The sequence below is a fragment of the Ovis aries genome, chromosome 18, assembly GCF_016772045.2.
Source record: "Ovis aries strain OAR_USU_Benz2616 breed Rambouillet chromosome 18, ARS-UI_Ramb_v3.0, whole genome shotgun sequence".
Lineage (NCBI taxonomy): Eukaryota > Metazoa > Chordata > Mammalia > Artiodactyla > Bovidae > Ovis > Ovis aries.
Window position 1 is genome coordinate 52,020,794 of NC_056071.1, and position 25,628 is coordinate 52,046,421.

General features: G+C 38.7%; 1 protein-coding gene across 1 annotated transcript in view; it reads right to left on the reverse strand.

Annotated features, from left to right (window-relative positions):
* Positions 1-5,634: 5,634 nt before the first annotated feature.
* Positions 5,635-25,628, reverse strand: part of LOC101104431 (transcription initiation factor TFIID subunit 11) — a 31,091-nt gene continuing 11,097 nt past the window's right edge. Inside the window, exon 2 of the mRNA XM_060401525.1 lies at positions 5,635-6,692. Within this exon, the coding sequence (XP_060257508.1) occupies positions 6,030-6,692 (663 nt within the window). The 3' untranslated portion in view covers positions 5,635-6,029. The remainder of the gene's footprint in view (positions 6,693-25,628) is intronic.

Below are 25,628 nucleotides of genomic sequence, written 5' to 3' on the forward strand. Positions count from 1 at the left end.
GCCAACAAAGGTCCATCTAGTCAAGGGTCATGCATGGATGTGAGAGTTGGACTATAAAGAAAGCTGAGCACCAAAGAATTGATGGTTTTGAACTGTGGTGTTGGAGAAGACTCTTGAGAGTCCCTTGGACTGCAAGGAGATCCAACCAGTCCATTCTAAAGGAGATCAGCCCTGGGTGTTCATTGGAAGAGCTGATGTTGAAGCTGAAATGCCAATACTTTGTCCACCTGATGCGGAGAGCTGACTCATTTGAAAAGACCCTGATGCTGGGAAAGATTGAGGGCAGGAGGAGAAGGGGATGCCAGAGGATGAGATGGTTGGATGGCATCACCGACTTGATGGACGTGAGTTTGAGTGAACCCCGGGAGTTGGTGATGGACAGGGAGGCCTGGCGTGCTGCGATTTATGGGGTCGCAAAGAGTCAGACACGATTGAGCAACTGAACTGAACGTTATACTATCTAAAATAATCAAGCATTTTCCAAATATCAATAAGAAGTTTAACATATAAACTTCATTTTAAAACCTGACTTTCAGATGCTTAATCCACAGAAAATATACCTAAAATAATTTTTTAAATTCCCTTTAGGTTTCATTAAATTATGAATTTATAACTTATTAATGAAGCCCTCACAGAAAACTTTCGAGACTTAATGAAGATGGTAGGAGAAGGAAATTATGTAAAGTGACACTAGGAAGGAAAAAGCTTGAGTCCACCTAAATCTGAGGTCTTCATTAAGGTAAGTGAAGAATAGAAGTGAATCAATGTAAAAGCAAAATTTTTGAAAGGGACATTTCTGTCTTGACTTTGAACTTGATCTAAATGATTTAGACTGTCCATCTCTCCTATCTCATGGCTCTCATTTCATTTTAGGGAGTGTCCATATAAAAAAATAGTAAGTCATCTTTCCAAGTATATCATGAGCTTGAACTTCAATTTCCCACTAATCTCTTTCCTGCTGATGATAATGGTCATATCACAAAATCCTGTTTCATCCACAACAGGGGGGCTTAAGTGGCACCGTGTTGTCTTCAGAAACTGCAGTGCACTTGTGAGATTAACTAACATTAAAAAATCAAGTTAAAATCCAAGGTTATGTAAAGAACAGGTAGGCACTCTTGAAGAAAAAAACTAATTCATTAATAACTGAGAACAAAATACTGCAGATAAAATAGAAATCTTTGTTAGGCACCTCAGGTTAAATAACAAAAAAGCCACATTTGTGTCTGCCTCTACGTGATCCATTTTTGTATTTAAATCTTACTTATTTTACACTATGGATATTTTAGGAACACAATTACAGAGCCATTTGGTAAACACATAGACTATAGACATTGTACCGAAATGATATCAAACTGTGGCTTCTGTGGCTCAGTAGCTTCTGCCACTGAGAAACCAGAGATAACCACAGGCAGCTCTGCTTAGCTGCAGAAAAGATTCTAAGCTCTGACAACCCAGAAATGACATGGGAAAACTGAAATGAGTCTTTCCAATTTACAAGATGCAGGAGCTACAAGGAAATCTTGTTACATTTTAGGCTGGAGACTAAGGAAGCACAGAGCCCCATAGGAATTAGAGAATAATTGAGGTACCTTATCAGATCCTAGCATAGGAATATTTGTGGAACCCGAAAGATGAAAGCCAAATCCTGCTAAGACCAACAGGAGCACTGAATTTTGAGTAAGGTTTTGCTTGTACAATCTATGCTGCTGGCACTTTTGCAGAATGAACCAGAAGATGAGAGTCCAGTTAAGGGAAGGAGGAAGAGAGGATGGGAGTGTGTGAGAAGAAATACAGGGATAGGCTCCAGGTCAGAGTAAGGGCTGTGGATTGAAAGTTTATAACTGTGTTTGTTGAGCATCTATTATCTTATTAAATCTTTATCATAAATGCTATGGAAAAAACCCACTATTTATTATTCCTGTTATCAGAGAAACCAAGCTCCCATCATGCTTGGATCTGGAAGCCCTTGGTTGTTTGTTCAAAGGCTGACAGGGAAACCTGTGCTAGAACCCATACTACTCACACAGAGAAACAAAGCTGGTGAGTTCCTTTACAACATAAACGAAGAAATTCCATTTCCTACACCAAATCTATTACATAAATTAAATAAAAATATAATGTTTCCACGTACTTACCCCAGAGTAAGAGTCTCATAGGAAGAGTCTTTTTTTGACTATTGTAAAACATAGTTTCTTTTCTCCTTCAGTTCAGTTCAGTTCAGTCGCTCAGTCCTGTCTGACTCTTTGCAACCCCATGAATCGCAGCAAGTCAGGCCTCCCTGTCTATCACCAACTCCCAGAGTTCACTCAAACCCCATGTCCATCGAGTCAGTCACGCCATCCAGCCATCTCATCCTCTGTCGTCCCCTTCTCCTCCTGCCCCCAATCCCTCCCAGCATCAGGGTATTTTCCAATGAGTCAACTCTTCACATGAGGTGGCCAAAGTACTGGAGTTTCAGGCTCAGCATCAGTCCTTCCAATGAACACCCAGGACTAGGCTCCTTTAGGATGGACTGGTTGGATTTCCTTGCAGACCAAGGGACTCTCACAACAATCTTCTCCAACACCACAATTCAAAAGCATCAATTCTTCAGCACTCAGCTTTTTTCATAGTCCAACTCTCACATCCATACATGACCACTGGAAAAACCATAGCCTTGACTAGATGGACCTTTGTTGGCAAAGTAATGTTTCTGCTTTTGAATATGCTATCTAGGTTGGTCATAACTTTCCTTCCAAGGAGTAAGCTGAATCAAGTTTTCTGTTTCTTAAGTTCTGTTTCCTCACCACTTTACATATAAGAATATTATAGCTTAGAGAGGGAGCATCTACACAAGTTCACATAGATCTAAATTGCCAGGTCAGAACTTGAAGCAAGGTCTATCTGATTCCCAGTCCCCTGCCCTGACCTTCCATATTACTCTATATCTTAGCTAGCAGAGCAGCTAAGGCAACCGGAAGTTCAATGTAAATAAGAAGTGCCAAGGGGCCAGCAGTCTGTATATATTTACACATGGGAGATGACTTTTTAGATTCAAAGCTTTGTGTGGTTTCCAGTATGGATGGGGGGGTGGGGGGTGGGGCATGGTTGTATTGGGAGTTTGGGACTAGAAGATGCAAACTATTGTATATAGAATAGATAAACAACAGGGTCCTACTATAGAGCACAGGGAACTATAGTCAATAGCCTGTAATAAATTATAATGGAAAAGAATAGGAAAAAGATAAATACATAAAACAGAGTCAATTTGCTACACACCTGAAATTAACACAACATTATAAACCAACTATGCTTCAATTAAAAAAGAAAAAATGCTTTGGTAAACAAAGGAAGTTGAACAGGATCTGTTTCTGACCCTGTTTTTGTACCCAAAATGTGCCTTACATATTTAAGCAACTGCGCAAAAACACCAAAGACACGAGAAAGCTGTGCCCCTATGTTCAATCTGAAAAGGCCAATTCCCTAATAAAATAGTCAGGGCACATCAAGCACCAAGTTATCAGAAATGAACCAATGATGACTCTATTGGTGCCCTCTAGAGGGAGCACTGTGTGATGGTTGTGAAGACAAGTTTCAAAGTCAAACTACCTGAAGGAGAATTCCTGATCCACCTCTTTATACTTGTGTGTCATTGGCCAAATTGCCTAAGTTCTTCAACCTCAGTTTCCTCATTTATAAGTATATTATCTATTTCACAGGTTTATGGTGAGGATAAAATAAGTTCATATACATATAATATAAAATTACATAAAGTATGCTCACATCTTAGTATCAGTTCAGTTCAGCTCAGTCGCTCATTCATGTCCAACTTTTTGCTACCCCGTAGACTGCAGCACATGAGTCCTACCTGTCCAACACCAACTTCCAGAGTTTACTCAAACTCATATCCATTGAGTCAGTGATGCCATTCAACCATCTCATTCTTGTGTTCCCTTCTCCTCCAACCTTCAATCTTTCCCAGCATAAGTGTCTTTTCAAATGAGTCAGCTCTTCGCATCAGGTGGCCAAAGCACTAGAGTTTCAGCTTTAGCATCAGTCCTTCCAATGAATATTCAGGACTGATTTTCTTTAGTATGGACTGGTTGGATCTCCTTGCAGTCCAAGAGACTCTCAAGAGTCTTCTCCAACACCACAGTTCAAAAGCATCAATTCTTCAGCCCTTAGCTTTCTTTGCAGTCCAACTCTCACATCCATACATGACTACTGGAGAAACCATAGCTTTGACTAGGCTGACAATTTTTGATAAAGTAATGTCTCTGCTTTTTAATATGCTAAGTTGGTCACAGCTTTTCTTCCAAGGAGCCAGCATCTTTTAATTTCATGGCTGCAGTCACCATCTGCAGTGATTTTGGAGCCCCCCAAATAGTCTGTCATTGTTTCCACTCTTTCCCCATCTATTTGCCATGAACTGATGGGACCGGATTCCATGATCTTTGTTTTATGAATGTTGAGCTTTAAGCCAACTTTTTCACTCTCCTCTTTCACTTTCATCAAGAGGTTCTTCAGTTCTTTGCTTTCTGCCATAAGTATGGTGTCACCTGCTTACCTGAGGTTATTGATATTTCTCCCGGCAATCTTGACTCCAGCTTGTTTTTCATCCAGTCCAGCATTTCTCATGATGAAACACTCAGTAAGTAACTTTATCTTCAATGGGTAAAATGGAGATGAGAAGCCAAAGGCATCCTCCCTCCACCATCTGCTCTTATCATCTTAGGTTGGCAAGTTTGAGACCCTTAAAGCACAATGAATGACCAAAAGCAGTTAACAAAGACAGGTTGTTTTCAAAAACACACGAGCTACTTTTCCATGTGGGTTAAGTACACAAAGACTGCTGGCCACACTGGACTCCTTTATTAAAAGTCTAGCAGACCTGACAGATGGTCTGTATATTTCAATGGAAGAATCCAGCCAGTGGCCAGAGGAATGTATTATTGGCAAGGATAAGGGTCAGATTGTGGCTTGGTACACACATTGGTGCTTATATTGGTCATGTTGAATGCTTGGGTTAGGGGCATCAAGATTTGTCCAAATAGACTGACTACTGAGGGGTGCTGAGAGTCAGGAAGTCTGGTTTAGGATTTTCTTAATTCAGTGAAGATTTGTTACTTGCCAACCAAGCATTTATCTGTTCTTTAGGGTACCATACTTTAGACAAGATTTCTCTAAGACTCTCTAGAGAATCATCCCTTACTAACTCTGTCTGTCTCCAACAATGATCCAATCTCAAAAATAAATTAATAAATAAAAGGAGCATAACCCCTGCTCTACTAGTCCTTTAGTTCATGGTTAGGCATGTAACCCAAACTGCTCCATCAAAATGAATGCCAGCATTTGATGGGAGTTCCCAGAGAAAGTTTTCAGTTCTACTGTGTTTACGTAGGATGACGTAGGCTTAGATCTTCTAAGTGACGTTCTCTTTCATGTAGAGATGAAGAATGAAGGCAACAGAACAGAAGATAAGAAGGAAAGAGGAGGATGAAGTCCTGATGACACTGTTTGATCCCCTGACCAAACCACACTTAAAATGAAACTATTCTCTGGATTTTCAAGCTATGGGAGCTAATAAATTTCTCTCTTTTTTTTTTTTTTTTTTTTTTGCAAGTTGGAAAACAGCTTTATTAATCATTCACCAGAATCCATAGAAGAATCTTACAACCCAAGTCACAGCAACTTCAGGCTTCAATGTGAAACCATCAAACCATCTTGAACAGGTTTTCTTTCTGAAAGCAGCATTCCTGTCCAGAAGATGCTTAAGGCACACCAACCTTTCTTCTTCCAACTACCCAGTAATAGTTAAATGCCTCAGATGCCCTCAGAGGTCCCGATATTTAGTCAAAGCAAGTATGAAACAGGGTGCATGCTACCTTCTAGGTGTAATGAATTATCAGTTTTGAGAAAGACATTGAAATCATCATGGAATCCTTAGAGGACTGAGATACCAAAGCACCAGTGCAGAGAGTCTCATGCAATAGGAGGTCCGGAAGCAGGGCTTCCTTCTTCAGTACCAGGCCCTTCTAGACTCTGGTCTAGAAGAAGGTGATTTTTTTGTGCTTTGAGTTGGGAATTTGCCCCTTCGACTTTAACCTCCGAACAGCCTCCCTCATGTGTCTGGGTTGCAGCGGTGGCATTTCTCCCCACTTCTCACACACACCCAGTGCTTCTTCTACCACCTCCCCGACGAAAACTTTGGAAATACCAGACATAGCAATAACAACATTCTGAGACACAGAGGTGCCTGTGATGGACTGGATCAGCCTCTTAATGGCTGCCTTAGGGAAAGCTGACCGGCGATACATTTCATAATGGTTCAGCTGCTCCTCAGAAAAAGAAACCAGGATTTGCATCTTTTGAATCTCATCTTCATCCACTTTCTGCTTCTTCTCTTTCTTCTCTTTGGTATCTATTTTCAGTTTTTTGGCTGCAGGAGTAAGTAATGAGTCTTCTCTTTCAACTGCTGTTAAATCTGCAATATCCTGACTCTTGAGCTCGCCTTCTTCAGCGGAGGCCTCTTTCAATTCCCCGTCTCCGTCACCGTCGGTTTCCTCCGGGATTCCTTCCGTATCCGTAACCCTGGGGCCTCCAGGAGCCACCGTCGTCTCCTCTGATTCCCCGGTCTCTCCACCTTTTTCCGTGAGCAATTCGCAGGCATTATCCACCGCGGCTAGAACCTGGGAGAGGAGAACGCGCCGCTGTCAGACTCCCGAGCTCAGGACGCCGCGCAGACCCGCGGCTCCGCAGCTTACTTCCCAATTTCTCTTATTTTTTAAGCCAGTTAGGATTGATTTTCTGTCACATGCAACAGAATCTTAACTGATATACTTAGGGAACTGAGAAAGACTAAATCTGCTGCTTGAAAGCATCATTTCTATAGCAGGCAAAAACCGAAATAGTCGAATCTGACAGATTCATAGCAAGCTTAATGGCTCTCTTCAATGTCTTTGATTGGCTTTGTATATCCTTACTCATGTTTTTGATTAGCCTACATCTGATTTTGGCAGTGTCTTTTTTCCCAAATATTCCAAAATAACCTTTCCAACAGAAGGAATAAGATATCTTTAGCTTTACACATGTGGATGCCACGTCTCCATTTGCTTTTAAGTATCTCTATAAGGCTCACAGATCAAAACTGTTGTTTTACGACAAGTCTTAAGCAAAAACAAAACCAAAAAACCCATAAATATCTAATCTGGAATACTACCCAGATTGAAAGTAAACACAACAATTTTATGGCCAAGAATTAAATAGTGAAAGTTCTTTCTGAATTTTCTCTAGGCTCCAATATATTTTGATAAACAAACAAATGTGGGGATCTAGTTTTAGGTATGCCACTTAGGCTAACCTGTCAAAGGTATGCCGCAAAACAGATTGCAGCAGTCTGAATGCAAGGAAGATGTAGAAACCACACAGAAGGTTTAAAGGGGGAAGATGAACATAAAGAAGCTTTAAATATGAGAAAAGAGTAACCATAAGATACAAGGAAAATGCTCTATGGCACCCTAGGGCAGAAGGAGAGCACCAAGGAAGCCCAAACTTGGAAGGCATTCAGACTTGGAGGAGGTATGTTTTGGCCACTGGATAATAAAGAATTTCACTGGTTCCATCAGTCCTGGGCTGGGCTGGAGTTGCTGGGCAAGAAACAGGCAACTTCCGTAATACAGGTGGGGAATGGGTGAATAGCAACCAGTGACATGGGAGTCTGAGTTGCTGGTGGGAGGAAGAGGCCTTCAGAGATACAGGCACATAGTAGCTCTGGCTTCCATGCCAAGATGACTATGGAAAGCTGGTGGCCCCACCAAGGCTGTAAGAACCGTGTTTGGGGCCTATGGCTGGGTCAAGAGGCACCCAGTGTTCTGATACCCACACCACCAAGCCCCACTGCCACCCAAGAAACTGCAAGATAGCTTCTTCCTCCTGCAGTGTATGTCCAGTGTTCTTTCCTGGGTGGGAGCTTAACATTATACTCACTTTAAAGGAGATATAGGGAAGGAATTTCCTTAATACAAAGGATATGTTGAAAGGTGCATGAAGAGCCGAGAGGCAATAAATTAATAACTGATAGTCAAAAGCTAAGTCAACTCTTCTCTAGCCTGTGAATCCTTCTTTTTCTATTTTTCTTGCCGTCTTCATTTTTTACATTCTTTCAAAAAGCAATATTTATTGAGTATCTACTATTAATCAAGAAAAGATGGAAAAATACAATCTGTATCCTCAAGGGACGATCAAGGACACAAAACAAGGAAACAAACAATTGAAATGTAATGTGATGAGATTGTAACAGAGGTCTGTTCGCCAAATCAAGCTCTGCCCAAGGATCTCAAGGAAGGCTTCTAGCAGGCAGATTAACTGGACTATGCTGTAGCATAGCAGTATTGTGAGGCTTATAGCAAGTAACTTATTGCTAAGAATGATCAAAGTATTGTTTGGAATGATTTTTTTTTTAAATTTCAGTGCAGTGATATTGCCTATAATAACATCACTTTCATTTTCTTGAACACTGATAGGCTTTCTCAATAAGATGAAAACTTCAGAAACTATACAAAACTCAAGTCTATGTGATTTATGCTGCTGTGCACAATCTTGATGTGTCCATAGGAAGATGTTATACTCACAAGACCATTTCCCTGACAGGCTACAGTCCATGGGGTTGCAAAGAGTCAGACACAACTGAGCAACCAACACATATAACACACAAATAGTATATGAAGCTTTCAGTTGACCTCAGACTTCTATGATCCTAAAATTTCTAATTCACTGCAATTAAAAAATACCAAAATATAATCTCTCCCAGTGAAAAGAGGTAGTCCTTAATTTAAAAAAAATCTAAAAAAGTAGTCAGTTGTCCTTCTCAGTCTGGAATTTAGACAAGAGATATGAGTGGGAGAATATTAGTTTGAAAGGCAGTATATTGGCTTTTATTGAAGTCACAGGATTGCTTAGAGAAGAGCTCTATGGAGAGACTAAAATGACTGTCTCAGGTTGGGTTTCCTAGGAACAGTCCAAGATAGGAATTCTTGTTCAAAGTATTTACTGAAGAATATTCTCAGGAAAAGGGGAGTAGAAGAAGCAGGCTGTGCAGGGGGGGAAAGCTAAGGAGGATATAGTCTCAGATGGAGCCAAGCTTCATCTTAATCCTACAGTAAAGTCTGAACCACCAAAGTATTACAGAGTTGGCCCCATTTTGAGGCAAGAGTCAGTTTTATGGAGTCCTTCTCCCATCAGAGATGTTAGGTACAGGCTACTCTGGGAAGGGAGCAAATCATGACTTCCAAGACAGGTAGCTCTATGCAGACAAGTCTTCAGAGAAGAGGGTCAATTGTGAGCCATTGGTAACCAAGACAAACAACAGCTGAGAAACTGGATGACCTGCAGGTAAAAGGGATCTGAGTAGAGCAGCAACTGTGTCCAACATAAAGATCAAGAAATGAACCCTAAGAAGTCAAAATAGAGGAAGAAGCCCTTGAGGGAAACCAAGGAGAATTCTAAGATGAAAATAATCCAAAGAGAATGGTTACATGAACAACAAGGTCCTACTGTATAGCACAGGGAGCTATATTCAATATCCTGGGCGGGGGTGGGGAGGGAGGAAACAGAGACTAGCAACAGCAGCAGCCAGAGTGGTGGGTTTGAACATCACCGCAGAAACTGCAAGACTGAAAATACAGCAGAGTGGAGCAATTGAAAATAATTCTCCGTCGTCAGCTCATTGTCGGGTCCTCAGATTAGCACTCTAAATAGAATACTTTTTAAAGATTACACATATTTTGTGTGGCTTTCATTCATTTTTCTACGATTTGTATAAAATAAAGCAAAATTAAAGTCTACACCAGGAGCAAGTACAACGTCTACCATCTTGTTCTTGCAAGATGCCAGTCTCAAGAGAGTATGACTCAATAATTAAGCAATTCAACTGGAATGCAACATATCACATGGGGAAGATCTTGGCAGTGACTTGGCTTCAGGGTCTACTGGCTTCCCCACTTGCTGTCACTGAAAGGTTTGGGGGATTAATAAAAAAAAAAGTCTTCTTATGTTTAAAAATGATATGCTAACTTACACTACAATAAAATAAAATGGAACCTTGATAATACAAAATTAAGTAAGAAAGTGCTAGATTTATGATTATTCCATCTTGAAAAAATGTATACTATAGGTAGTTTTGTTTAGATTATGTTCCTTTATTATATGAAGTCAATTAAAATTCATACCAGTTAAACATTTAAAATTTTTGATTTCTAGTTGTTTAAGCATTGCTTCCTTAAAACAGCTGAAGCAGTAATAATTAACTCCTGATTAATTAAGCAAGTCTTAGGAGTTATGCATATGATTTTTTACCAAGTAAGACCAATGGAATTTAATAGGAATACAATGTCATGCCTTTGTCTCCCACCACCATTTACTGGATTCATTGGGCTACTTTATTCTCTGCCCTTGGCTGAAAACAGCCAACTCAATGATTTCCCTAGCACTTGTTGACTGCATGGTCCTGAACTGGCTTCATCCTCTCTTGATACAACAAATGTTTACATCTGACTGTCTCTAATGGAGCCAATCTGTGGATTCTTTGGAGATGTCCAGCACTAGAGTGGACACTTAGAGGTGATTTCTTGTTCCAGGTGAATCTAACCTCTTCCAGGGTTTCTACCCTTCTCAGTCTCTAACTTAGCAGTCACTTCTAACTTCCCTCTGGGCTGCCCTAGAGGTAGTATTAGGAACACTCCATTCTAGCTCCCTTTAGCTTGTGGCCCACTCCAGTCCAGGAAAACACTGCCTCAGCCTTTACATCCACAACTGAACCTAGTGGACCTAATGTCCTCTTTGTTTCATTTGCCGACAGATATCCAATCAAGCTTTCCTGATAATCTCCTTGAATCCCTTCTCTCGTAACATAAAAAGAAGAGGGGCATGCCCCATGGGAAGAGAAACATTCTGAAGGTTTGTAAATTTCATTTTAAACTTCCTACAGCGTCCTCTGTTTCATGACCCACTTGGATATCTTGCAGATATATCTATGCCACCATTAAAATCTCCAGTTTAACATCATTTTTTACATTCAAAAGTCAGTGGGAAATAAGCCCCATGTCTTATCTAAAAGCTTCAGGTACTTGCAATAGTGAGAACACCTCAATTCTAGTCAACAAAGCGGGGAAGAAAATGGGCAAAGTTCAGGCATAAAGCCTGGCTCCTGGGAACAGTTCCATAATGGTCTTCAGGAGATCCCCAAAGTCCTGGCAGCCCCATCATGCAGGAGAACTTATGCCACATGAAAGAAACCTGCTTCAGAGGCTCGTGTGGGAAATTGGGGGCATAAGTAGCTGGTATTCTAACTAGAATGTTACCTTTTCTCTAATTCTTTGTCTAGTATTCCCTGTTAAAGGCCTCATTTCTTCTTTTTCAAAAATTGCACTGAATACTGAATTTGGTTGGCCATGAAGGGCTGATGAAGAAAGAGTGGCTCAGCAGTCACTTAAACAACTTTTTAGCCTCATTAAACTGGATATTTAAGGAGAAGCACTTTTTCCGTTGAAGTATTCAGGTAATTATTTTAATTCTCTGTTTCCCTCTACCAGTATGGAACTATCCCAAGCCAACTACCAAGAAAGAAATCTGTAATAGAAATACATCCAGTCTTAATAAGATGTGGATAATTAGCTTACAGGATGGAGCCAACATGCTTCCCAAATTAACTAATTTTTGCATTCAGCCACAACTCATAATGCTTCTTTATAATTAGCATTTTCTTGTTTTTAAAATGCCAACAATATACTCAAAGCTGTACAGTTTATAAACCAAGAGGCTGAACTAATGTTTTAAGTTCTTTCTTTGGTAGAAAAGACTACCTTGGGAACTCATAAGGATATTAAATCTTTCTTCCAAAGTAATAAGTTTATAGTATTACACAAGATGGGTAAAATATCACAACCATACATATCACAATTCACCAAAGTCCATGTATGCCTGAAAAGGCCTTCACTTTCATCTACTATAGTTACAAAAATCAATAGAATCACTTTGCATAAATATTCAGTCCTCAATACTTTTTCTTTAGCTAATTATCATTTTAAAAGAATTAGAGGAAAATCTAATCCTTCAATCTAGTGTAAGAGAAGATTATAGGGCTTATCAAAAATGACCCTTTAATTTATTAGCAAACTGATGGAGAAATTGGTTGGCCATGCCTTCATCACATGAACAGACCATGCAGTTTGAAAATGCAATTAATCTCAGCCACTATAAAGGTTTAGATGAAAAAACAATCAAGTTTCAGGCAGATTTAAACATTCCCTTTTCTCAAAAAGAAATAATTAGTGTTCTGTTATACTCAGAATTCAATAAGCAATCAAACTGCTTGGAAATCACATTTGAAGCATTTACAGAAGGATAATTTCATTGAGGTAGCAGTAACCAATTCTAGTTTTTGAGAATACTATCAAAAGTAAAATAAATATGTAAAACTTTTATAAAAGATTTTTTCCCAAATAACCTTTTGCATAATCACAAAAGTAATGAAAGCAGAGCTCAATTTTCAGGGAGAAAAATTTTATAGGGAAAGAGGCAGGGTGATGAAAGATGTGCAAGATAGGAAAGAAAAAGGACAGGAAGAAGAATAATTAAATTTTTATTGACATTCTCGTGGAAAATTCTGAAAGAGATGGGAATACCAGACCACCTGACCTGCCTCTTGAGAAATCTGTATGCAGGTCAGGAAGCAACAGTTAGAACTGGACATGGAACAACAGACTGGTTCCAGATAGGAAGAGGAGTATGTCAAGGCTATATACTGTAACCCTGCTTATTTAACTTATATGCAGAGTACATCATGAGAAACGCTAGACTGGAAGAAACATAAGCTGGAATCAAGATTGCCGGGAGAAATATCAATGACCTCAGATATGCAAATGACACCACCCTTATGGCAGAAAGTGAAGAGGAACTAAAAAGCCTCTTGATGAAAGTGAAAGAGGAGAGTGAAAAAGTTGGCTTAAATCTCAATATTCAGAAAACGAAGATCATGGCATCCGGTCCCATCATTTCATGGGAAATAGATGGGGAAACAGCGGAAACAGTGTCAGACTTTATTTTTGGGGGGGCCTCCAGAATCACTGCAGATGGTGACTGCAGCCATGAAATTAAAAGACGCTTACTGCTTGGAAGAAAAGTTATGACTAACCTAGACAGCATATTCAAAAGCAGAGACATTACTTTGCTGACTAAGGTCCGTCTAGTCAAGGCTATGGTTTTTCCTGTGGTCATGTATGGATGTAAGAGTTGGACTGTGAAAAAGGCTGGGCCCTGAAGAATTGATGGTTTTGAACTGTGGTGTTGGAGATGATTCTTGAAGAGTCCCTTGGACTGCAAGGAGATCCAACCAGTCCATTCTGAAGGAGATCAGCCCTGGGATTTCTTTGGAAGGAATGATGCTAAAGCTGAAACTACTTTGGCCACCTCATGCGAAGAGTTGACTCATTGGAAAAGACTCTGATGCTGGGAGGGATTGAGGGGAGGAGGAGAAGGGGATGACAGAGGATGAGATGGCTGGATGGCATCACCGACTCGATGGACGTGAGTCTGAGTGAACTCCGGGAGTTGGTGATGGACATGGAGGCCTGGTATGCTGCGATTCATGGGGTCGCAAAAGTCGGACACAACTGAGCAAATGAACTGAACTAACCTGAACTGAACTGAGTGCTGTCATTGAAAGAAGCTAAGCATTCAGCATTGTCATGTTTTGTTTTGTTTTGTTTTCACAGCGTAAGGAGAATGTAGAAAACAGTAACATATTCACCTTAACCTGTTGTTTGCCTTCTGAAAGCAGTCCTCAGAATATCTTCCAGCTTCATTTTTCTAGCTTCAACACTTAACACTGGTATTCCAAAAAGGATGTATACCTAAAATCAGAAAAATGTATTACTTTTAAGTTTGTATTTCTCTACAGCAATGTATCTCAAGTATTAAAGTATATAAAACTCATCATGTAAATTTGTTAAAAATTATAGGATTTAGCACAAAGATCATCACCACAATCATTACCAAAGATTCTTAATCAATACGTCTACATTTTAATAAATATGTAATTTTTTCCAAGTTGGAAAAACACTGATCAAATAATTTGAGGTTCTCATTCACATCTAGAAAGAAAGCTGAGTGCCAAAGAATTGATGCTTTTGAACTGCGGTGTTGGAGAAGACTCTTGAGAGTCCCTTAGATAGCAAGATCAAACCAGTCCATCCTAAAGGATATCAGTCCTGGATATTCATTGGAGGGACTGATGCTGAAGCTGAAACTCCAATACTTTGGCCACCTGCTGCAAAGAACTGACTCATTGGAAAAGACCCTGATGTTGGGAATGACTGAAGGCAGGAGGAAGAGGGGATGAGGATAAGATAGTTGGATGGCATCACTGACTCGATAGATATGAGTTTGAGTAAACTCTGGGAGTGGGTGATAGACAGGGAGGCCTGTCATGCTGCAGTCCAGGGGGTTGCAAAGAGGTGGATATGACTGAGTGACTGAACTGAACTGAACTGAACTGAACTCACATTCTCAAGAAGCTATTGTTATGAAGAAACATAACATCTTGAAGGAATTGATATAAGAATTAAACTCAAAGGGAGAAGAAAATGGCAAACCACTCCAGTATTCTTGCCTGGAGAATTCCATGGACAGAGGGTCCTGGTGGGCTACTGTCCATGGGGTCACAAAGAGTCAGACAAACTGGGCAAATTTCACTTTCACTTTCAAAACACATAAAGTTGAAGAACAAGAAGGAGAAAGATAGATATATTCACAGACAGACTGGAATCCAATGGGAAGAAATGCAAAGGCAGATGGGAAGTGAGAAAGGAAACTGAAAAGAAGAGAAAATGGAAAATTTTTAATACATAAAAGTCAGACATGACTGAGCGATTGAACTGAATTGAACTGAACTGAATGTTAAATCCCAAAAATGAAAAACAATAATTTAACTTTCACATGAAATTGTTTGGTAACATATAGACACTGCCTTTGGCTACTATACAACAATACACAGTCCTTTACGATCTATTTTTTATTCTCTTTATCTCTCTCTCATAATCAGTTCACCTGTCTTTCCTCAGCTTTCTTTTCCTTTTTGGATTTTGTTCACCCTTTCCAGTCATTTTCTCCTGGTCACATTATAAATTTCCTATTTTATTATATCTTGCTCCTGTGTCCACCAGAAGTACAGGTAGTCACTTTATAGTGTGATTAAAAGGACTTCTGTCCATATTGGCTTCCCTTCTCCCTCTAGCAGAAATTTTAGAGCTTCTTTCTTTTAGGTTAAGTATTGCTTTATCCCTATCAAGTTTCCTTTTAAAAATCTATATGCTTCTAGAAGGGATATATATTACCAGATGATCAAGTCACTATCAGCTAGAAAGCCTTTTTCCCTGACAGTCAGGAACTAGGAGGCTTGAAAGAATTTGAGCTTCCAACAGACATAAAGGGAAGACATCTTGGCCTAATTTAAAATTTGGAGACATGTCACACTAGGTATAAAATACGTACTGAGTAATAGATTTTCCATGTTCCATCAATTGTTTTGGACACACTTTTGATTGGTTGGAACAACAAACTTTAACAAGACATTTTCCCAGATTTTTTCCCCTAGACTCGTGGACTCAGAAAAGCTGAAGAAAGAAGTTGAGGAGAACAACAATCCACGAATTAATGAAATTAAACAATGAACTGAAAAATATCTTAGAAAATAGTTTAAAATACACACACACACACACACACACACTAAGGCTAAGGACCCTCAGAATTATATACCCCTATCTCCCTTCTTTATCACTTAAAGAATGTTCCCAAACCTACCTTAATAAAAGTCCAATGCAGGGTCATATTAGGCGATAATCATTGTTGGGAAATCTTTCCAAGTATCAACTAAAAATTCTTCATGTCATGACTTAATTGCTTTTCTGTTCATTTTCTGCACAGTGAAAATGAATAGCTAATCACGATCTGTCATTTAACACTTTTCTTTAGTCTGTACTTAGGTACAGAGTCTATCCTTGTGTTTGTTTCCTATTGAAAGGCTGTTGCTGAACCATGAAAGACACTGGGATTCTTAGCCTCCAGAGGAGAAGAATTCAATCCGGGCCAGAGACAAGGCTTGATCACTCAGAGCTTTTGTGTAATAAAGTTTATTAAAGTATAAAAGTCTAGTCAAGGCTATGGTTTTTCCAGTGGTCATGTATGGATGTGAGAGTTGGATTGTGAAGAAAGCTGAGCGCTGAAGAACTGATGCTGTTGAACTGTGGTGTTGGAGAGGACTCTTGAGAGTCCCTTGGACTGCAAGAAGATCCAACCAGTCCATTCTAAAGGAGATCGGTCCTGGGTGTTCTTTGGAAGGAATGATGCTAAAACTGAAACTCCAGTACTTTGGCCACCTCATGCGAAGAGTTGACTCATAGGAAAAGACCCTGATGCTGGCAGGCATTGGGGGCAGGAGGAGAAGGGGACAACAGAGGATGAGATGGCTGGTTGCCATCACCGACTTGATGACTGTGAGTTTGAGTGAACTCCGGGGGTTGGTGATGGACAGGAAGGCCTGACGTGTTGCGATTCATGGGGTCTCAAAGAGTCGGACATGACTGAGTGACTGAACTGAACTGAACTGAAGGAATGTAGACAAAAAAAATTTGTCCTTTCCTCCTCCTTGAGAATTCCAGACCCCTATCTCCACTTTGAAAGTCCTAGACCCCTTTCTCCTCCTTGGGGACCCTGGACTTCTTTTCAATCTGCCTAGGAATTGACTCATTATTTGGTGATTTATGCAATGACTCAGCAAAAGTCCTCCTAAGAATTTTCATTGCTTCTCCTACCTTACAACCATTCACAACCAGAATCATTATTAAAGCTCATCTTCATATACTGCTTATATTTTCAGGAAAACTTCAGCATTTAAAAAATATTTTTAATACTTGGCACTTAAGAAACAACATTTTTCAATATAACTATAGAAACAGAAAATGATTAAAGTTTAAATTCATTAGACATTCAATAAATGCTTATTGAATTCAGCTGAAGTGTCATGAATTTTTCTATTTTTAATCTTCACTATGATTTATTTTCACTTATTATGAGAAAACATTTCCATATTCCAATAGTTAGATGTAATTTTTTCCTCTCTTGGATAATTTTTTATTCCCTGTTATGTGTAATGTTTCAAACTAAAGTGTTCTTATTGCAAGTCGCTTGTCTCCATGTATCTTTTTTCTTGCAATGAATAAACATATTAAATTTCTTCTCCTCTTAATAGAAACTCTTACCTCCTAAGTGACTTACAGGAACATTGTGAAGATTGATAAGGCCATGAATAAAACACTTGAAATTCCTTGCTTTTGGTTTTAAAAGATGACTGTATAATGAAAGGTAGTAGGGTTGCATTTGTTTTTCTCTTTTTCTAAACATCCTACGATAATCCCTTGAAGAATTATTTTCTCTCTTTTGTCCTTGTAATAAAATTAGGAGTAAGCATGAGCTTGATAGAATACACATGCCTTTTAATAAGAGTCTGTTCATTTCTATTCAGTACAAAAGATAGGCTCACCATTGTCCATTCAGATACCAACTAAATGGGGCATGACCAGACCAACTGATTTCAAATTCAGATAGAGCAGTTTAATGGTATATCTCAGCAGTTGGCTTTTTCATAACTAGCCCATCAACCAACGGAACAGAGTAAATGCTCTCTTTTTAAAATCAGAATTATGAAACTTTCTTGCTAGGAAATCAGAGATTTTCAGGTTAAGTTTTTGTATTCTTCTCTGTGTTGCCTCCCCACTTACACAATTTCCAATGGGTATTTCTCTGTCATTTGCATGTGTGATATAACAAGACTAAACTTGACATCAGTAACCTGGGTCCAGATCTTTCCACACCACTTACCAACTGAGTAATCTTGAGCAAGTGTTCCTAAATCTAAATTCCCTTGTATGAAGTAGAATAGGTTTTTGAGAGAATGGAATTAGAAAATGTATGTAAAGACACTGTATACATTTTATATTGCTTTATATGTTTAAGATATTGTGATACTAGCCTATCTAGATTTATTGACACTTTACAATTTTATTTTTCAATTACCTCATAATTCTCATATAACAAACAAGTGCAGGAAGAAAGTCATTGTCAAACTGAATATTTTGTTTGGTAAATATTCTCATTTACCCAGCCTTGATCTGCAAGTAGATCTAAAGACACTGTGATTTTACAATGGGTTTATAATACCTCTTAATATCTCACATATTCCTTCCAATGCATTAAACAACTGCCCTGTGTCTGTTGACCCCTCCACTGGCCAGCCCTGGTCCTTCCACCTAGAGTGTCTTTCCAGGCCTATTGAAATCCTACTAATTTTTCAAAGACTAGAATAAAAGTCACCTCCTCTATTAAATGATCCTCAATTCCTCAATTAAATTTTTCAAATTTCTTTTGGTTCTTCTAGCATACCTCTCTTTGTATTACTTGTACTCCAGTCTCCTCTTAAAAGACTGTGACCAAAGTGAATTGAAGAAAGAAATTATCTTGTATTCATTGCTGCGTCTTAGTGCCAAATAGAGGAACTTGAATGTGAAATTTATTGAACAATTCTCTGTTACTCTTATCATCTGTGTCACACAAATTAGTCTTTAATTTGTTTTCACTGCAGCTGCTACACAGAAACATGTAAGCATATAATTTTCCACTGCCTGTAAATCCAATTTAAATGCTTCAGTCTTTTACTCAAGACTTTGCATTATTAGCCATTGTTCCCTCCCATCTTTCTTAGCTCCTGATATGTAACTCATCCCAGTGTTCCTCCTTCTTGACATCCCGGAGTTTTTATATTCCAGTCTTTACTTTCTCATATCTTGCATCCCATGTAGTATCCTTCTTTACCAATGGTTTCAGGATCTAATGTAAAAGTTTCCTCCTCCAAGAAGTGTGGAGAAAAAGGGAACCCTCCTACACTGTTGGTGGGGATGTAAACTGGTGCAGCTACTAGGGAGAAGTTGGAGTTTTCTTCAGAACTGAAAACAGAGTTACCATATGATCCAGCAACACCACTCCTGGGTGTATATCCCAAGAAAACTCTAATTTGAAAAGATGCATGCACCTTGAAGTTCATTGCAGCACTATTTACAGTAGCCAAGACATGGAAGCAACCTAAATGTCCATTGACAGAAGAATGGATAAAGAACACGTGGCACAGATATACAGTGGAATAGTACTCGGCCTTTCAAAGAATGAAATAAACGTCACTCGCAGCAACATGGATGGACCTAGAGATTATTGTACTAAGTGAAGCAGTTTTAGGGAAAGACAGATATCATATGATATCACTTATATGTGGTATTTAAAAATAATGACACAATAAACTTATTTAAAAAACAGAAACAGATTTACAGACAGAAAGCAAACATGATGACCAAAGGGGAAAGGGAGGATGCAGGGATAAATTAGGGATTTGGGATTAGCAGATATAAACTATATGTAGAGAACTGATTTAAAAAACAAGGTTTTACTATATAGCATAAGGAACTATATTTAATATCCTGTAATAAACTATAAAGGAATAGAATCTGAACCACTTTGCTGTATACCAGAAACTAATATAGTAAATCAACTATACATCCATTAAAAAAAAAAAAAAGTTTGCTCCTCCAAGAAGCCTTATCTGATTAATCTTTCCATGTAGTTCCAAGCTCTCAGACACTAGGGCAGTATCCTCACGAAGTGAAGGAGAATGCATGACTCCACACTAGAAATGAATTAGGATATACTGCCGAAAAGAAAAACTGCCTTAAGGCAATTTATCACTACCTTTCAGGGTTTGTTTCTAAAGCATAAAACTAACAACTGCAGAGACTTATTTTTTTAACAGTATATATACACAAACATTTTTCATCCTTACATTTGTGTGTGTGTGAATAGTGTGTCTTAAGAGCAGACAGTTTTGCATGATGCCAAGGGTTACACCATGAAGACAAAATGTACAAGCAACTCTTGTTTACTTATCATAATGTCTTCCTGGAAATTATTTTGTAAACTAGATTGCCATAATGTGAATCAGAATTGTTCATTGAGAGTCTATCACATCAGTAATGAATCTCAACAAAGAACCCCAAATCAAGTAAGTCATAGACATAACTAATGATACTTTAAAGATGTATTAAGAAATAGAAAGTTCTTGGGAATTTCCTGGCAGTCCAGTGATTAGGACTCAGCACTTTCACTGCTACTGCCCTAGGTTCAATCCTTGGTGAGGGAACTAAGATTCTGCAAGCTGTGCAGCCAAAATAATTATTTTAATGAATAAAATTGTAGATTAAAAAAAGAAAAATGAAGTACTTTAATAATTCAAAAGCTTTAAAATTTTTAATTTTAACAATAAAGCATAATTTATATTCTATAAAATTATAAAAAGAAAGATCTAGATTATATATTAATTACCAAGGATTCTGAATGTACATGGGAAATACATTTGAAAATTGAATCAAAAAATCAAATCTACTATGTTGATTATAATAAACAATCATTTTTCAGAAATTTGTGAGGCAACCCCGCCCCCCACCCTAAGCTAATGGCTACCCTTGGGTCTGGCAATACCATTCCTTCCTGAGAGTGGCCAAAACCCTTTGATCTGCGCTCTGATCTGAGACCTACAGTTTGCAGATGCTGAAACTGAAAGGCAAAGCCAAATACTGCTGGTGAAGCGGAAAGAACACAGGCTTTGGAATAAGTCCACAGGGGCGAATGTTCTACTTTGTAGCAGTGAGAATGTAGATAAGCTGTTTAAAATTTAAACTTCAGTTTCTATAGCTGTAAATTAAGGACAATTATACTTAATATTGGGCTTCCCAGGTGGCGCTAGTGGTAAAGAACCGGCCTGCCAATGCAGGAGACATGAGGCGCAGGTTCGATCCCTGGGCTGGGAAGATCCCATGGAGAAGGAAATAGAAACCCAATCTGGTATTCTTGCTGGAGAATCCCAAGGACAGAGAATCCTTGTGGGCTACAGTCCATGGGGTCAGAAAGAGTTGGAAACAACTGAGAAACTAACACACTTATGCTGCTGTGCTGTGCTTACTGCTTCAGTCGTGTCTGACCCCAGAAGCTCAAGAATACTGAAGTGGGTAGCCCTTCTCCAAGGGAACTTCCTAATCCAGGAATCGAGGCAGGGTCTCCTGTATTGCAGGTGGATTCTCCACCAACTGATCTACCTGGGAAGCCAACCCACTTCTACTACATTTTATCAACTAAATAGTTGCTGAAGATCAAATGAAATAATGTATATGATGTGCTTAGCAGATTTCAAGTATATAGTTAAATAGTAAATACCATTAAATGGTCACCATTATTATATCCCATTCATTGTCATTGTATTAGAGTATACACACCACTTACATGTGGTAGGTAATCCAACATATGCTGTCTATCCATAGAGAACTCCTCAAAGAATAATTAAGTGCTCTCCTCAGTGCTAGGGATATGATATATAGACCCAGGCAGGCCTCAGCAGTTGAAGAGCCTTGTGAGCTAACTAATAAAAGAAAGAATATTCATTATTTGTATTATTTTACTCTTTGTGTGTGCTCGGTCACGTCCACTTTCTGCAGCCCCATGGACTGCAGCCCAACAGGATCCTCTGTCCATGGAATTGTTCAGACAAGAATACTGGAGTGGATTGCCATTTCCTACTTCAGGGGATCTTCCCAACCCAGAGATCAAACCCATGCCTCTTGCTTCTCCTGCTTGGCAGGTGGGTTCTCTATCACTAGCACCACCTGGGAAGCTGGCTATCATAATTTTGACAGATATCTGTCATATGAATTGATATAATCTCCCTTACTTACTGAAGAGTAATTTAATCTGTGTTGTCACTAGCCCACTACTCTACTTAAAGATGGATATCCTAGAGAAATTTGTTTACAGCCTTAATAAGCAATTTATTTTCACACAGGAAAATGATCAATGACAATAGTCTCACAGATCCTCTAAGAACTGGAATTTGAGGTCCTTGTTCTTTCTTTTGTTCAGGTGTTGGAGCCAAGGGAAGACAGTCCAGTTTTAAACACTTTTGACTGTGCCTGTGACGAGGCCTACAGAGTAGTTATCTCTTTAATACAGCATTTTAGTTAAACTTCTTAATTTTAATAAAATTATGAGAAATCTATCCTCCATTTAGTAGATATTTAAGAATAGGAATCTTTCCTCAATCACTATAGAATAGCTCCACTCAAGGATTTTTGCCAGAAGTTATCAGCTCTATCTGTCTGCCAGAGATGCCCTTGTGGAGCATGGACTAAAGAAGGTGCAATTCTATTTGGCTCCTGTGTGTGTCATCCAAGAAAAAATCCAGGCTACACTATCTGGGCCTTCCATATAATCCTTTTTATTAAATTATGCTTTAGTTTGATGGTTGATCCTACATTGAAAAATGCTAGCAGGAAATCCTGTAAGAAAATTTTATTATCCACTCTTTCACTCTATAGCTCTATTATAACAAGTTTGGAATAAATTTTCTCTAGACTTCAAGGCCAGGGCCTCCCCTCAAGAAGTTATGTCGTGTCATCTGAACATGATTCACCCAATTTGTCCTAATTCCAGCTTTGTTTTGACTATTGGGAAACTTAGAATTGATTTGTTGTCCTATCTTGACACACAGTGAGAAAGTTGGAGCATATGTAGGAATCTATTTACTTTTCTGGTAACCCATTTTATTTTTCTTCCTTATTTCCTTTTACTTTGTCTTTTATGTGTGTGTATACAGTAAAGAATCTGCCTGCAATAAAGGAGACTCATGTTTGATCCCAGGGTCAGGAAAGTCCCCTGGAGAAGGGTATTGCAACCCACTCCAGTATTCTTGCCTGGAGAATTCCATGGATAGAGGAGCCTGATGGGCTGCGGTCCATGGGGTCTCAAAGGAGTCAGACATGACTGAAGTGACTTAGCACATATGTGCATGCACACACATACATACTTACATATGTCTATGTATTTTATTCATCATAGTGCATTATAATTTGATTGTCTCAGAGCTTAGACGTATTGGAGGAAATGCCATATTTTTTTAAAGCTATGTTATTAATTTACTGGTGGCAAGAAAAAGATTCTGTCATCACGTAATTCATTTCTGTTTCCCAGATTCTCACATATATCTGCCAACAAGCCTTTTCTGGCAGTCCAAATCACCAATCATGACTTCTAAATAATCTGTACTAAGATAATATATCAATATCTAACTAGAATTAGATTGAGGTGAGTCCTGGGTTACTTATAGTTATTTATAGTACTTACAGTCTCTAAAGTCTTTTTTTTTACCACCATAATCACATCAAATTCTTGCTGTTTTTATCAGAATTCAACTGGTATTCTGTCTTGAATGGATGGAACACCTATATCAGCAATGTCTTCATCAATCTGATTTCAAGTATCATTGCTTCCAGAATATTTTCTGTTGCTAGGCCAGGATCAGCCTGATACCAATCAGTTATCATGATGGTATTTTGGATGGTCCAGTCTACACCTGCCTCACATGTTATGCACTGTACATTTGACCAACCTACTGCCTTATGAGAAACAGCTTGTAGAGGCTGATTAATTTCCTCAGCACCTACCTTACCTGGTTCATGCTCTATTCTTCCACATTAGAATGAAATTGTTAAATGTCTGGCATCCAATTACCACTGCTACCACCCAAATTCAAAAATGTGATATTTACCACCATAGAGCTCTATTGAGAGGTGATAACTGATATTAAGAAATAACTTGTAATTCCCCTGCAGCCTACTTCAACACTAAATAGAGACTGGATTCCTGATCTTGATAAAAAGATATACCTTTGTTATTAAAATGAAAATGAAAGGTGAAAAGTGACTAAGTAGAAATGGATTACTTCAATGCATATGTAACTATGAGATATATACGTAATGGTATAAATACATACAGTTATAGTTTTAAAAGCACACCTTAACATCAACAGTAAGGGGAAAAAATAGTAAACTCATGATATTTCACATAATGTGTTTCCCAAGTTAACATTTGGGTGTACTGTGGTGTTGGAGAAGACTCTTACGAGTCCCTTGGACTGCAAGGAGATCCAACCAGTCCATTCCGAAAGAGATCAGCCCTGGGATTTCTTTGGAAGGAATGATGCTAAAGCTGAAACTCCAGTACTTTGGCCACCTCATGCGAAGAGTTGACTCATTGGAAAAGACCCTGATGCTGGGAGGGATTGGGGGCAGGAGGAGAAGGGGATGACAGAGGATGAGATGGCTGGATGGCATCACTGACTTGATGGACATGAGTTTGGGCGAACTCCGGGAGTTGGTGATGGACAGGGAGGCCTGGCGTGCTGCGATTCATGGGGTCACAAAGAGTCGGACACGACTGAGCAATTGAACTGAACTGAACTGAAGCTATAATGTCATGATTTTGGCCAAGACTGTCTACTATATATAAAACTTTAAAGATTTCACAAAAAAAGAGCAAGGTTCAGCCAACATATTTATGTAATTAAAATGTCTAATAAAAGTAGAAGGCCTTCTAAAAGCCACTGTATTACTAATATAACTATGAAAATTACCCATTTCATTTTTAGTCATAAAACAAACTTACACAATGTTAACTATGGAATTTAATTCATCAGGTCCCAGTTCTTTTATAACAGGACACACCAGAAAGGACCAGAATCTAACATTAGTTCCATTCCCTAGTGTAGTTCTTAAGTGTGACCCACAGATCATGTGCTTCAGAGTTATCTGGGAAGTCTATTTAGAGCACGAATTTATGGCAAACATTCAGACTTCTAGAATTAGAATTTCTGGGGTTTGGATTCTGGAATCTAATTTCTTTCAAAGATCTCTTGATTCTAAGTACACTAAAGTTTGAGAATCACAGCACCAGGAGAATAAAGATGAAAAGCAGACAGTCTAAGCTACAAGTGGGGAGATTCTTCATAACAGGCAGTGGATAATATTCAAGGAAGCAGGCTGTGAACAAGATATGTTGGGGTATCTTCCATGAGTGCATCAATGCAATTGGGTTTGAAGGTTTCCTATGCGCTAGCTATGACAACTGTAAAGTTTTAAAAATCTATAGTACTCTCCTACACTGTTGGTAGAATAAATTGGTACAGTCACTATAGAGAAAACTATCCAGATTCCTTTAAAAACTAAAAATAGGGACTTTCTTGGTGGTCCAGTGGGTAAGACTGCCTTCCAATGCAAGGGGTGTAGCTTTGACCTTGGTTGGGCAGCTAGGATCCCACAAATCTCATGACCAAAAATCCAAAACATAAAGAAGCAATATTGTAACAAATTCAATAAAGACTTTAAGAAAAATGATCTTAAAGAAAACCTAAAAATAGAATTACAACATGATCTTTCAATCCCACTCCTGAGTATACAGCTGGAGAAAACCATAATTTGAAAGAATACATGCACCTCAGTGTTCACTGGAGCACTATCTACAATAGCCAGGACATGGAAGGAATCTAAACATCTCTCAACAGAGGAATGGGTAAAGAAAATGTGGGTTATATACAGTGGTATATTACTTAGCCATAAAAGGAATAAAATGATGCCACTTGCAGAAACATAGATGGACCTAGAGACTGTCAT